General features: G+C 40.5%; 2 protein-coding genes across 3 annotated transcripts in view; one reads left to right on the top strand and one right to left on the bottom strand.

The window, feature by feature from the left end:
* NUP205 (nucleoporin 205) overlaps window positions 1–8,987 on the bottom strand; it is a 51,561-nt gene extending 42,574 nt beyond the window's left edge. Inside the window, exons 1-5 of one of the 2 annotated variants that reach the window (XM_083821203.1) lie at window positions 8,830–8,987; window positions 4,404–4,546; window positions 3,351–3,522; window positions 2,220–2,364; window positions 1,152–1,311 (exon numbers count right to left, since the gene is read on the bottom strand). In XM_083821203.1, coding sequence (XP_083677329.1) covers window positions 1,152–1,311; window positions 2,220–2,364; window positions 3,351–3,522; window positions 4,404–4,546; window positions 8,830–8,857 — 648 coding nt within the window. In that variant the 5' untranslated portion in view covers window positions 8,858–8,987. Of the gene's footprint in view, window positions 1–1,151; window positions 1,312–2,219; window positions 2,365–3,350; window positions 3,523–4,403; window positions 4,547–6,025; window positions 6,264–8,829 lie in introns of those variants that run through there. The other variant, XM_083821202.1, reaches the window with a different exon arrangement.
* CNOT4 (CCR4-NOT transcription complex subunit 4) overlaps window positions 6,574–15,104 on the top strand; it is a 92,062-nt gene continuing 83,531 nt past the window's right edge. Inside the window, exons 1-2 of the mRNA XM_083821215.1 lie at window positions 6,574–8,339; window positions 15,049–15,102. The gene's annotated coding sequence lies outside the window, so the exon portion shown is untranslated. The remainder of the gene's footprint in view (window positions 8,340–15,048; window positions 15,103–15,104) is intronic.

The raw sequence follows: 15,104 nt of genomic DNA, 5'->3' as shown, positions 1-15,104 counted from the left end.
TCATTTGTTAAATTCATTCCTCCCCCCCAAGCTGAGTTTTAACTTTTTAACTGCTTTAAGTCTCCTGAAAACAGCAGAAATTCAAAACAAAAATAAAGCAAACAAACAAAAATCTCCTTAAAAATAAAAAGCCCCTATAAAAAGCCTTTCATAATGGTATTTTACTAGCTAGGTTATCAGTTTCTAATAATATTCTTGATCTATACCCACTGGACTCGGTAAAATAAAAAATAAGGCATTCTATCTCCATTAAAATCATGGGCATAGTGGTAAAATGAGAAACTCTTCAACACTAAACACAGCAAGAGATCTCTGCACAGACTCCAGAAAAATAACAATTCTAATGAATACAAAGGGGAATATAGTAGTCCATCTAAAAGCAATGAAGCAAACCTTTAATACAAAGCATTACTTGAACTTGAAGGCAAATTAGAAGGATATGCTTTGCATAGTTTCTAGATTAAACAGCAAAAATGCAAAACTGCTTATCTGGCAAAAAAAAAAGAAAATATAGAATACCCACTTAGATCCCACATTGGAAAGACCAGAAGTTAAAATGATAATGTTTAAAATCTTCCTATTACAAACACAGTGTGCAGTTAGACACAGTCCCAATTAATTTCAAGGAGTACAAAAATGAGAACTCATTTTCAAGCAAATCTGACTGTTCACTATTAGAGATGCTTCTGGTCATGTTAACACAAATAGATTATTAAAAAATGCATTATTTGCCTGCCTAGACCCACTTTCATTCCGTTTTAATCCTTCGCGAATTTTACTTTTCTATTTTTATTCCAGTGGCGGTGGCAATGGTAGTGCAGAAGCAGATAATTTAATACACACTCTTTAGAATAAAACTGCAAAAACGTTTACTTCCTCACAGTCCTTAATTGCATTTCTTCACTCAAGTTAATGTGTGCCATAATATCAGGGGGCAACAAAGAAACAGAGATACCGGTAGTAATCTGGATTACACAGTGGTATAGTGTAAACCACAGTGTAGTTACCATTATGTCTCAGCCAGTAACAGGGCTTTCAAGGGTAAAGAGAAACCAGAAGGGGGGGAAATCAATCTGTATCTCTCTGTGATGAAATGTACTTTAACCTGCACAGTAATTTGGAAGAATAGTCACACCTAGTCCCCTGTTTACCTCTTTGCGATGTTTCTCACTGCCCAATCCTCGCTCTCTCTGGAGTTTATCGAATTCATTGTTCAAATCAATTTGAGACACAAGTGTGAGGATCTTCTGAGTCAAACCGTGTTCCATTAGGTCATCTGTAAAGCGTGTTGTCATGGACATTAGCTCTTGACTGTAATCGAGAGAATATAAATTTAACAATTAATCATATTATTCCCAGTCACGGAGGAAGTTTAAAAGAATGATTCCCGTCAAATTTATTTGATAGCCGGCATAAAATGTACAACTACATCAGACACACAAAGCAACTAAATGTGCATCAGTAATTAATAAGCAGTGCTCTCTCAAAATGCTGTGCTGAACAGATACGAAGTCTCTAGGCAACCATAGCTTCAAGAACATGGAATATGAGAAGAGTACAACATGAGTGAGCCAGGTAAGATTACTGTCGAGCCAAAAGTACTATATATAAGATGCACAGATTTCACAAGCTCACAGCCTCTTTCTCACTAGTAAATGCAATTGTCCAATTACTGAAGCAGTGGAACTACTTCTAAAGCAGTCACTTTTTTTTTACAGAACTGTATCTACACCGTAACACATCTTTGAATCTTTCTCTAGTTAAGCAATCACCATGCACTGGAACTAAACAGTGTGTACGGTTTTCTTTTTAGTCAAAAAAACATTATGTTCTCCAGTGGATAGTGTGTCCATTTTAGGTAAAGGCAGGAGCACAATCCTCTGTTTTGCAGGATGTGGGAAGTCAGAACACAGCACATGCAGAAACTCCGTCTTCCCAATACTGAGTTGGCATCACTAGTTAAAGAAACCCTGACTGGGTGGGTGTCTGAAGCAAAGCACTGCCAAAAACACAAGCAGCATGGGAGAACTGAAAATAAAATATCTATCTTTATGACCCGTTAAACATACTTGTAAGACAAAAAATATTACGTTTAAACATGAAAGTGACAACATCAGGTCATGCAAAAACAAATTTGAGAATATTTGCTTTCCCTCAACAGTCCTAAAAGCATTAAAAGCAAAGAGCTAGTTAATCGAACAGTTAACCCTAATACAGACCTGAGTTCCAACGTCCACGTCTTGCCTTGGCGTGACTGTATGAGGGCTCGTAGTGAATTGGCAATGCATCTTTTTCCATCCCAGTACAAGAGAACAGCCACAAGACCTCTTGTAAGGCCAGGAAAATGAGGTTGCTGGTGTTCTCCTATTGGATGAAAATGTACAGAATATCCACAGAAATTTGAGCATGCATACTTCGATGAAAGGTTTGTATCTTTACATTTCCAATTGAAATATAAACATAGCATTCAAAACAACCATGGTTAATCACCATCATTTTGATTTGTTTCAGACATTTCCAAGAAATCACAGATATTTTGGGTGATATTGTTAAAATTCACAGTCAACTATTAAAAATTCCACACATTTACAAGTAGAGGTGCAAGTGCATATGTATCCTAGTCCAAATGGTAGTTGCAACTGATGTCTACCTGTCTTAATCAGTTCAAGCTGGTTATCAGAAGAATATATATTTTCTTTAGCAAATTGAAATTTTCTGTCTGAATTTGCATCAAAAACACAAGTTTGAAATAGAAATTGAGGCTGGCTTCCTGATGCCTTTCCAAAGGTGATACACTAGCAAGTTACCTCTTTAAGGAATTCGAAAAAAGTTAATGGTGAACAGTAACTAATAACAATAACTAAGAGAGTATAGTTTAATAACATTGAAATCAATTTTCTATGTGCAAAGCAGGTCTCTTCCCAGAATACTTCTCTTACTAATCATTTATTAGATTATGATCCAAATACAGCTACATATCAATGTATAACTAACACAATATTTGCAGAACCAAAGCCTATTCCAAAACTATTTGAATTATTTTTAAACTATTTTGAAATTCAGTGATAGAGAAATAAATCATTTTTTAAAAAATCAAATTATTACTGCTTTTGCAAAAGCTGCATAACATACAAACGTTACAGTTCAGAACTTTACACTTTTACTTTATACTTTTCTAACCTTTATACTAAATGACAGCACCAGGAGATTTCTTTTTAAGAACATTCTAGATGTTAGGAAACTCAGGCTTTGACTGAATCAGGCATTCACATTAAGCATACACTTAACACAAACAGCAAGGCCCTATTTAAGTTCTATTTCTCCAGCTCTTAAATATTTTCCCTTCTCACCAGCTAGAAGGAGCTCCACAGCTGCCAACTCTCCAATATCAAAGAGGTCACTGAGGATAAAGGCTTCTCTGATGAGTTGTTCTGGCAAAAGCCTGGTTCCCTGCTGACCTTGGATAGCAACCCCTTCCGTACTTGCTTTCTGAATTTTCTCATGCTGCTGAACATTCTTTGGCTGGAAGAGAAACAAGCAACGGAAGTTATTCAAAATGGCAACAAGAAATACTGAATAAAGCTTTACACCTTAATCCTTCCTCACAAATACAGTTCTGACAGGTTACACTGTTGTCAAAAAAAACAAAGGCAGCATTTTTTAACACAGAGATAGTAAAGGCATCCTAAAAATGCTTCATGCTTTCACAGTAATAGTCTTGTTGCGGTAATATACCACAAATAATATGATACAATCAGTGCTGACATTTAGTTTACTGAGAATAATGGCAAAATACATAGACAAAGCTCTATACCCAACTTATTTTCTGACCTATCAGTCTCACAAAGCCATACGCTATTTCAAAAGTAACAACAGGAGACGTTTTATAATTGTTACCTTGTGATCTGTCAGCCAAGAACCCGTGAGTTTTTCCAAATCTCACATTCCTAATAATTCATAGTCTATATTTTGTAAATTCATGCTTACCTATTCTGCACGTTCATTTATCTAACTAGCTGAAGCATGAGCATGGACCAAAGCCAGAAGAAGCAGTTTTGTGCTTCCTTTTCGAAATGCAAGAGGAGCACAGAAAAAACAATACTTAACTCAGGGATTGTCAGATACTTTTACTATTTCTTTTGAAACAGCATTCAAATAATCAGAGGGAAAAAAAAACACATTATAGATACAATTATCTTCTACAAGACGCAGAGCAGTATCTATTTTTCAAGCTACTTCCATTCTTACAACAGAAGATTGCTGTAACACACTTGCATTATGTACTGTAAAAATGTAGAATGAAAAGAATAGTCAGGGCCTAAGGAGTTTGCAATCCAACACCATGAAACAGATTAAATCATCAATTTTCCAACTCATTTTGCTACAGAGCATTAGTCCAGTACCGGATTTCTGAAGAGAGAAATGAAGTCAGATTTGTGTTTCTTTAAAACCTGGTCGAGGCGATGAATAGCTTCAGGTTGCCTTTTCCAAATGGCATTCATTACAGTCTGCCATATGTCCTTATATGGACCCCACAAGCTGGCAGCTGAAAGAAGAAATTAAAAAAAAAATAGCATTTGAAATGGAAGAAAGAAAAAAAAATCTTCATACAGTATTTTCTATAAAAAGACTTTTTTAATGTAGTGTTTATCCCAGCTTTACAGTCTAGATTGTTATGCACATCAAGCAAAGCATATTCTCCCTTTGTAAGGTACCACCACCAACAAGAATTGCCTGATATAAAACCTAATTGCCTTTAGGGAGTTAGAGAAACAGAAAAGATGAAGTAAGCAGGTAAGTTCCAGGGCTGAAATTCATCTTACAGTCTTGTGTCCTTATATACCTAAGAAATTCCATCCACTTCAATAAAATTAAAGAATCAAGAACTGGACAGACCTTGAACCTGAATGCAACTCGGCAAGGTGGGCTTCCTGCTTTCCATTTTTGACAGAAAGATCAAAACTAAGAAATACCTAACATGAGGGACTACAAATGAACAACGGTGCTAACAATGTGAAGCATCACTGCATCAGACTGTGCAGAATAAAACATGGATTAGGAACCAAAATCATAACTGTAAAGGCGATTCTACGTTAAGTAACAAAAATCATAAGCTTAAAGGCACTGTCCCATTTGTTCATCCTTCCCATTCTAATTAAAATATACACATACAAGTGCTTTGGACATAATACTTGTTGCTAACACTCTGCAGAAGAGCTTCATAAAGATATGAATTTGCTTTACTAGAAATAGAGCAACACGAACACTTACCTCAGTACACCGAGAAGAGACAAAATTAGTTCTGGAAGCTAGCAAGCACTTATTTAAGTCAGTTCTTAATTAAGCTGAGTCCAGCCACACTCTAGAATCTCTCCTTCTCCTCAACACTGAAAGAAAGTTCCCTTTGCATACTCCAAAGTCAGTACTACAGCTAAACGATCTCTTCCTCACTAGAAGCAGCATCATTCACAACTCGAAGTCTGTAGCATGAAGACTGCACTACAAGTTTCCTCATTTGCATCAAGTCCCACAAAAATAGCATGCCAAAGTAGTCTTCAGAATTCTGGCAGCATCATTGCCTAAACCAAGAACCTTACAGACAGAAATTATTCCTACCGCTTGGCATTAACGTCCCATTTAAAAAAAAAAAAAAAAAACACTCGAGATTTATAAGGCTCACATTAACAAGAAGTACCAAAACGTTTCCCTTGTTACGTATCATCTGCATTCGTGAAAGTTGCAGAATCTACACACCGCAAGTCATTGCTAGATGTGCCAAATAAATTCATTACTAATTGTATTCTGTTTACCTGCACGCTGTCACGTCACAACCGCTGCCTGATTACAGTTTCATCTGTTTCAGAGCATCTCCTAGCAGTGGGTTTTGTATGCTGTGCCTTGCAGGTTAGCCCACATGCAAAAATACTAGCATTTCACCTAACGCTGGCTTGACTTTTATTTTTTCCCTTGGTAATGCACGAGGTAACACTATGAACTAAAATCAAGTACAGAAGCAATATTTTACCTTCATGTAGCTTGTTCTGGTCAGCTCTAACCCTCGAGGTAACCCCAAGGAGCATCAAAGCAAAATATATCCATCCACGCATCATCTTGACGAGGCTGTTCACATTAAGACACTACACCAAACGGCGTGCTCTGAGGTGAAGATGCCCCTCTTTTCCATACAGTGAAGACAGCCCCTCAAAGGCAAAGCAATGCAAAACGCAGCACATAACGCTAAGGCAGCACAGGCCACGCAGAAGTGCAGCACGTGAGCAACCCAAGCACAGGAACGAGAGCAAGTCTCAAGCGAGACCACTCGTTTCAGTCAGTTTTACCGTTAACGTGAGATGTCTTGGAAGCAAAAACAAACTAAGCACAATTTTCAGTTTTATTCTGTTGCAGAGGAAGAAATCACATAAAGCAATAAAATAAACCCTCCCACCCCAAACTCAGCACTCACAAAAGCTCCCATCCTGCATACTGTCGCTTCCTATGCGCTTAGCGGTGTCAGTAGAGATGTGTATCAGACAACGGCTTACAGAAAGGACAAATCCTCCACCCTTTTCAAACATCAGAGTGTTTTATCTTATGACTTTACCCCTGCCCAGACAAACTCATTCAAGACAGCTGCTACTGGACAAATAATTTCACACTGCAGACTCTAGCTGCTTCTCCCACGTAACTTCACTGAGTTCAGAGAATTACTTCTATTCTAAACAGCCTTTTCCAACCTTCACTCTTATGAAGTCAGGGAGTCCAATAAGCAGCAACAGCAATCCAGTGCCTGCCAAAAGCTGCTCAACTCTTTCCCTTGCCCAGTTGTTTGCTCTTATCCCTACAACATAACCGCTTTGCACCAGCCCAAACATATGTGCTGTTAAGCACTAAAACAAATGAAGGATCCACTCTGACTGACCACTAATCCAAAAGAAGAACTAATTTTCAGCAGGATCACATCTATAACCCGATTTGCACTGTGTTGCCACAAACAACTATCCTAGCACAAAGACGGACTATTGCAGAGAAGGAATAAGTAACCAGGATGGAAAACCAGCTGGACTTTTGTTGCTGCTAGCAACCATGCTAACTTTTGCCACTTGTGTTGTTTCCATTCTTACAGTTTTAGGACTGAGCATCCCACCAGGGAAAGCAAGGAAGGACAGGCTAGGTTGCCTCTGTTGACAACAGCAGTTGACGCTTCTGCCCAAACTTTTTGACAAGCTAGAGACTTAACTACGCTATGTCTGTCCCCACAAAAAACAAACTATAAGCTAAGGTAAAAGCCATGTTCTAGGGCCACATCCATTTTAAGTTCTATCTCATCTTTCATGTACAAGGTTCCCCCTTCTTCATCTACTGTAATTAAAAGGCTATAGAATTTATTGTATACATTACATGGCAAGAAGGTCTAGTCCCATTTGAATGGCTCCAATTTTCACTTTAACAAAGCCACTTTTCAGATTCTGTGAATCACAGAAATAATCACCCTTCTTCACCTTCCAATGAGGGTCTCTGCTTTTGTGGGGGTTTTTTAGGTTTTTTTTTGGGGGGGGGGGGGCTTTATTTAGATCAATTCATTTAGGGATTCATTTAGATCAAAATAACTTCTCAGTAAGTTTACTCCTTGCTTGACATGGGATTTGAGCTTTTGAAATCTGATGGCTTTATTAACTGCCTCACTATGACAGACTCCGCCTTTTGGCCATGCCCACATTCCAGTCACAACTACTTTTCGCAGGGTCTCTGTTCTCCTGCTATTAACCTAATGAAGTTCAACACTAGCAAATGCAAAGTCCTGCACCAGAGACAGAAAAACTCCATGCAACAGCACAGGCTGGGGTCCAAGTGGCTAGAAAGCAGCTGTACAGAAAAGCACCTGAGTGCCCTGGCAGACCAGAAGCTGAATGATAAGCTGAGAAGCACGCCCTTGCTGAAAAAACTGCTCCGGTACTGTGTTGAGTGCTGGGCTCCTCTGAGCAAGACAGATGCTGGAATAGGGGGGCAGAGAATATGATGGATGAAGGGGGACTGAAATAACTGAACTTGTTAGGTCTTAAGAAGAAGCGGCTAAAGAGGAATTGGAGGTTTCCTGTCTTCAACTACTTAATGGCATTGAATGCAGAAAATGGAGACAGAGATATCCCAGGGGACGATGAGCAGCAGCTAACACAAGTTGCAATGCGGAAGCTCTCCGTCAGCCATTGGGGAAATAACAAAAACCTACCCTGAAGACTGTCAAACATTTGAACTGAGGCCCAGAGGAGCCTCTGCAAGTGTCTCCATCCTCACAAATATTCCAGCAACTTCGGGTAAAGCCCTGAGTCCTGCTTCAACAAGTAGGTGTGTGTGTGTTGTTTGGGTTGGTTTTTTTTGTTTGTTTGGGTGTTCGTTTGTTTTTGTTTTTGTTTTTTTTTGGGGGGGGTGTTTGTGGTTTTGTGTTTTTTTTTTTTTTTTTTGGGGGGGGGGGCGTTACCGTGCAGTTATACCAGGTAAGCACTGCCTCAGTAGCCCCCATCTGCTCCTTGTGACTGAAGGGACCGCAGAGGCTCCCGCTGCTCCCAACCCTTCGCCACACTCCCCGCAGGACAAACTCCCTCCACGCTGCCAGACCGCAATTCACCCTCCTTTTTGTTTGCCTTTCACCGCGGACGGGCTCAAAGCGTGCGACCCCGAAGCTAAACCCCACCGCCGAGCCCCCCGGAGCCCTCCCCGGGCCGGGCAGCCCGTTCCGCGCAGGCCTCCCCGCAGCGCCCCAGGGCCGGGCACGCCGCAGCGCTGCCCGCCGCCCGGCCCGGGCCGCGCCTCGCCTGGCGGGGCTCCTCTTACCCGAATTTACCGCCAGCGGCGCCGCCATCTTAGCGAGAGGGAGGAGCAGCGGCGCCGCCGCCTAAGGAAGGCCCCGCAGCGCCGCGGGCTGCCCGCCGCCGCGCCTCCCCAGCGCGGGTCGGTGTCCCCGGCTCGCTGCCCGGTCCGGCCGAGACCCGCAGCCGCTCCCCTGTCCCGCTTCGGTGCCGCCCGCCTCGCCGCGGGGGGGACGAGCGGCCGCTCCCCGGCCGGAGCGCGGGCGGGCCGCGGGCAGCGGGCGGCGGGGCCTGAGCCGCGGCCTGACGGGAGCTGTAGGCGCGGAGGGCGCCGAGCCCTGGCGGCTGTTTGCGGGGCCGGCGCTGGGAAGTGGAAGGGGAGCGGGCGGGCCGTGACAGGACGGGACCGGGAGCCTCACGGGGCTCCGGGCTTCCACCTGCACCCACGGACCTTACACGTCGCTTTTACTTCATTCGCACACGTGCGCAGCCCTTCCTGTCGTGTTAACGGGAATCCTTCAGCCCTACTTTATAAGCCACGTTCAGTAAATAAAGAAAAATACCTGAAGTTAGATGTAAATTTATTGGAGTGTTTTCTTATTTTCTATTAAAAAAAAAAAGCCTTGTGACATCGTTATTTAAAATACATGTAATTAAAACAGTAATATCCACTTAAAAACAGTCAAGTTTTTTTGATCAATTTTGTGAGTGAGCGTGGAGCTTTTTAAAGAGATATGTTTCTTGGTCTTCAGTGGTAAACTAATGTTTACAATTTGTATTGAGGGAAGAAGCAGCCATGATAGAGGTTATACTGTGAAGAAAGCTGCTTTTAAATGCAAAGTGCAAGGGTAAAAAGTACCAGGAATGAAGAAAAGAAAGGAAAAGGGACATCTGTACATGTGTCTAGAGCTAAGGAATATATATCGGTATCTTAGGAGTCTCCTATATCTGAAGCCAGTGTACTACTCTCTATCCCCATGGTAATCGTCTTATACAGGAATTCCCTCCGGTCTTACCTTTAAGGTAAAAGATTCCACCAGAGATATGTATTCAATAGTTTCTCCTCTTGAACTTTATTAAAGCAATATTTCACCTGTTGTGAAACAGCGCCCAACAAAGTAGACCCATGGGAAACTGGCAAAATAAATATTTTTTCTCTAGATCTTCAATATAATTGGATGGCAGAGGGGGCAATAGAGAGAGAGCAGTGGTCTTGGGATGAGAGTGATTTGGCAAGATGGCTGTAGGAAACAGGACACCAGAACTGGAGATTTCTGGAGAAAGAAAAGAAAAAAAAAAAATTTAAAAGGGGCTGGGGGAGTGTCCTGCCCAGAACAGCTTCTCACAGAGTTCAAAGGATTAACCTGTTCTCCTTAATTTGACCTAATTTGTTCATTTAGTCAGAGGGCTTATATTTCTTTGAGATACCTCTTTTTGTGGTCTTAGCCATGAGCTTGAACAAATCTATCTACAATAAAAATAAAATGATTGATAATTAATTATTTAGTTTGTTGTGGGAAGAAGACAGTGTCAGGCAAGAGGCAAAAGCGGAAAATAAGCAAAGCTGTTCCACAAGCAGAACTAATGCAGGCTGGGCACAGCATCTCCTACCTTCTGCACACTCATTACTGCAAAGCCACATCTCTGCTCCTATACCACCCAAAGACTGGGGGGTTATGAGAGGGAATAAAGCAAGTGGGAATTGTGATACATTCAGAGACACCTGTGCTGATCAGCCGGCCACAGCAAACTTAAAGGATAGCTTGAGGTTTTACTTCAATCTTTACAACCACAGGGGGCTGTCCTCATTTTGATTTTTCTTCCTTTTCATTTTCCCTGACTTTCACAAAACTGGTGAGGACATAAACTTTTGAGTCCTTTTACCCCTTGACCATATTAGGCTGGACTTGGCGTAGGAATTGCAACAGGTTCAAAAGCTACTCAAAATATTTGGCAGGCAGAGTGTGATTTCCTAAGCCCCATTTCCTTAAGAAACAAGGCCAAAAGAAGAAAAAAAAAAAAAGATAAACGAATCAATTTTTTAAGAAAGCCTTTCCCAGACATTAAGAGCTGTTGTAGTGCTTTTGGCATTCAGATGCAGCCAGATTGCACACACTTTTTTTTTAATCTCTTGGAGGAAAAAAATCCTGTCTAACCACTGCAGATTGAAGATGTTAAATTTCCAGATAATTCTTTGGGTTCTTTGCCAATGGGCCACCAGTCACGTAGCAATGTGAAGAAAAATCTCCATGAAAAGAGCAGATGGTATGGGGTAGGTCATTAAGCAGCTGAACTTCAGAAGAGAAATACCATGCTTAGCTTCAGTTGCGTAGCATATATTTTACTCTTTCTCTGTTGGCAATGTGATTTTTTTTTAATGGAAAACAGTTGTGACAGTACAACTCCTAGTATGAATGAAGGAAGAGTTGTAGCTAGATACACCATTCCATACATTCTAAACGTATTTATGTCAGCATAGCTGCATTCATCTGTGCTTTGATGAGTAGGCAAGTCCATGGCTAGTAATTCTTTGCTTATTCTTGCTTTATTGGCTCTCCTTTAATTGAGGATCTTACTGTTTACCTGGGATCGCTGGCTGGTTTGTTAAGCTATTTTTGCCGAGTCACTATAGGAAAAGAATACCTCATTCCTCTTCCTAACAATAGCTCTTAGGAAGTTCTCCTCCAAGACAGCTGGGTTCAGTGAGGGACACATGCTTCTTTCATCCTTAATTAGAGGATGGAAATCTGTGAAGTATCAAAGGTAGGCTGGCACTGAATGCCCGAGATGGATAGCAATTCCTCTGGATTCCAAGGAAAGGAGGTCCCCAGATTGCCTGCAGGGTAGTGAATTCTGCTTGTGCCACGTGAGATCTTGTATAAAGCGTGCTATTTTCTGTAGGTAGCAATAACTGCTAGTAAGGACTAAAATTAGCTGCACCATGGATGCCTGGTCCTTGACTGGAAATTCTAGATGCTTTCTGCTGTAATACAGAGGTAACATTATTATTTTTAATAATATTAAATCTAGTCATTGCTTTTCATAGTCAAATCACATACCAGGATACAAAGATAACAGTAACGATAATACAATTTATTTAGTTTGCATTTTATTATGATTATGAAGAACAATTGCTAGTAATAAACATTTTTTCTAATGCCCAGGAGGCCATCCATAATCTTGTACCTTTAATCTTGAGCGCAGTCATGGGGATCATAACCTGTGTGATTAACTGAAATGAAAATCCAAAGTATTTTCTGCCTGGTAGCTGAAGAAGATGCCCTGTAGACGTACACCTACATAAATATAGATGAGCATTTACATTTTGAAAGATTTTTTTTACCCAGAAAGTTGAAAGTATTTCTGGCTACTGATTAGACCTTAAAATTTACTTCCTCTAGCTCTGATTTTGACTGACACCAACACTGTGCATCTCAGCTTACTCATCTGTAAAAATGGGTGTAACATTTCACAGTAGCCTGGAATGCTGATCGACTGGATCTTTAGCCTGGCCCTATCTGAACACAGAAAAAGAATGTGGTTTTGGGTTCCGTTAAGTCGGCGGAGTAAAATCCCTGAATTTTCTTACCACGCTGTCTAATTTTCCGGAAAACTTCTTAGCACTCTAATCCTCTCTTTGTAGCGAGAAGGTGTGTTTTATACATCAAGATGATTAGCTCAGCCTCAAATCTTAGAAGAAAAGTGTAAGACCTTTCCCTGCAGTGATTCTCAAAAAAATAACTTTGTAATTTCTCTGTCTTTCATCCTAGATATTTCTACTGTCACCATGGTTTCTAAGCTCATCAGAGAAACTGTGTTAGGTTGTTGCTAGCTTGGAGAAGTGGTTTATCTAGTCCAAGGCAACAAAGAGCTAAATGTTCGCAAAGTTGTATGAATACCTTCCTCAGGATCTGGGAATGGAGGGAAGGAAGCTGAACAATGGCGGATGTTGTCCTCCATATGTCAGTTAGGACAATTATTGACGATCAACATCCAGTTGCAAATGAATGCCTTGATAAATGGAATCAAGTAACTTTCCTGCTTGACAACTGGGTATTTGTGATCCCTGTCTGGGCTGCAGAGGTAAATTGAAAATACCATTCTTGGCTGTGTGATGTCTCTTGAACTATTTTGGCAACTTTTTGCTAATTCCTGCTTTGGGGCCTTAGAGCTCTCTGTCTTTTTATTCGTTGTTCTCTCTCCCAGAATTTAAATAGCTTTTGTCTGAAGGGAATGCAGCAGTTATTAACGTAGGATATAATCTGATTGTTGTAATGATGTTAACTGCTAGTAATCGACAACAAGAGGTGAAGAAATATACAACAGGGAAAATGACAGAAAAGCAAAGTACAAGCCAAATGGAGATATTTGATATAGTCAGTAGACATGTTGGCACATCAGCTGCCTCATTGATATTCATTCTGTTCAGGGATTTCCGTATCAGATTTACAGATGGTTGATGTTTTTGCTAGTTGCCAGTCCCACAATTTCAGACTTCGTTCTGAAATTCACACTGAGCTCTTTCCACAGCATCTTTTATGTATCTCGAAAGCTGAATTGTATGCTTAACTTCTGGATTCTCATCAGAGAATGGCTGTGCTGGATTAGGTGTAAAGCCACAGAAGTGTAATGAGGTCACTTTGGCAACACTGAAGGTGTGTAAGGTTGCACAAAAATGCCTGTGCTAAGAATGTAAAGCACGGGGGTTCTTTAAGTAGTGGTGATACAGGAGATGGGAGAGAAAGCATCCTGACAGTTATAATCTGAGCCAAATTGGAAAAATCAGGACTTTACACTTATAAACTGAATGAATTTGATGGGAACCAGCGTGACTTGGGAAAAATGGCATCTGGCAATGCCTTCTCTACTGCAACATAAATTTGCTTCACAAATTATACTGCCACTCTGTTAATCATTTTCCCATTGTCGTCCACTTTGGCATTCTCTGGGTACAAGAGGATAAGTTTCTCCACACTGAAAATGTGTGCAGAATTTGTCTTGCACAGTTCTGACCGTCAGTTACTGAAGTACTTTCCCTGTCTCGATGCTCTGAGATAGCCTATTTGAAAGACAAACCTGTATGAATAGGAAGCATAAGAAAGGATTTGCTTTCTGCTCCAGTCCATTTTTGTTTTGTTAAAATTTTCTAAGGATCAGAAAGAATTATCCTCAGCAGCAAGAATCTGCAGGACATGAGCAGAACAAATTAAATTTCTGAAATGGGCAACTGTATTAATTGTCTCTGGTGCCAAATTATTTCACGAGAAGTCACAAATCTGTTAAAGTCTCCTCCTGCCTTATTTGGTTATGACTGTGCTGCAGAAGGATAATGAGAAGCAATAGGAGCTGTTCACATTTAATAGAGCAATTGTTGAGACCACATGTTCAATAACTCCTACCAAGGTGACACCTTAGATGTTGAAGCACTGAACTGTATTACGTGCTTGAGTGATCAAGGCTGGTGACTATGGCTATGCTCATTCAGTTGCTAGCGTGTTTAATGGTAGAATGGTGGAAAACCTTTATCTTATCTGCAGGTTTCCAAGCTGCATGGCACATACCACTTTCATACCTTCCTTCTAGATGGCATCAGATAGCCAAAATGAATTTCCCTAATCATTCAAGAACATTCCTATTTAAGTCAGACAAAGCTAATCCTCTGTCTTGGAAATGTAGTGCTGAAAAACACCTGGTCAGCTAATATGAACTCTCAAATAATATGAGACCTAACCAATGGAAAAGATAAATTTCTCAGAGTTAATTGTGTGTGTCTGCAGGTGTCCAACATGGTGGAATGGTAATCTGTTAGGTCCTTCTGCAAGTCAAAACTACTCCTATTGTAAATTAACTTTTGTGGAATTATTATGGATAATGAAGCATACTTAGGAGAATAGTTCACTCCAAAGTTAATAACCTAGTGAGAGCTGCATACAAGAAACACCGATTTCAGGAACAGAAAGTCAAAGGTCAAGAACTTGCAGGAAAAAAAAAAAATAGTGACCCACATTCATCATTATGGTTGGTATCTGCATCAAGGGTCATACCAGTCCTCATTCAGTAGACAGCAGTAATTATGGTTATGATCTCAAGATAGCTTTACATCTTGTGCTATCTCTTTACAAATGGCAATCAATATTTGCTTGGAAATAATATTCAGAATGTGTCACTTGGCTGCCTTCCTAGGCATCTTTCTATTAACTAAATTATTTTTTTTATAATACTTTCACTCCTATTTAATTTACAGTCTGTCTGAAGAGACGAGAAGTTGCGGTGAAGTCCAGCCCAGGAGCAGCTTGAGGT

Source organism: Anser anser (genome assembly GCF_964211835.1).
Source record: "Anser anser genome assembly, chromosome: 1".
In the NCBI taxonomy this organism is placed as follows: domain Eukaryota; kingdom Metazoa; phylum Chordata; class Aves; order Anseriformes; family Anatidae; genus Anser; species Anser anser.
This window is presented reverse-complemented; position numbering and strand designations above follow the sequence as displayed.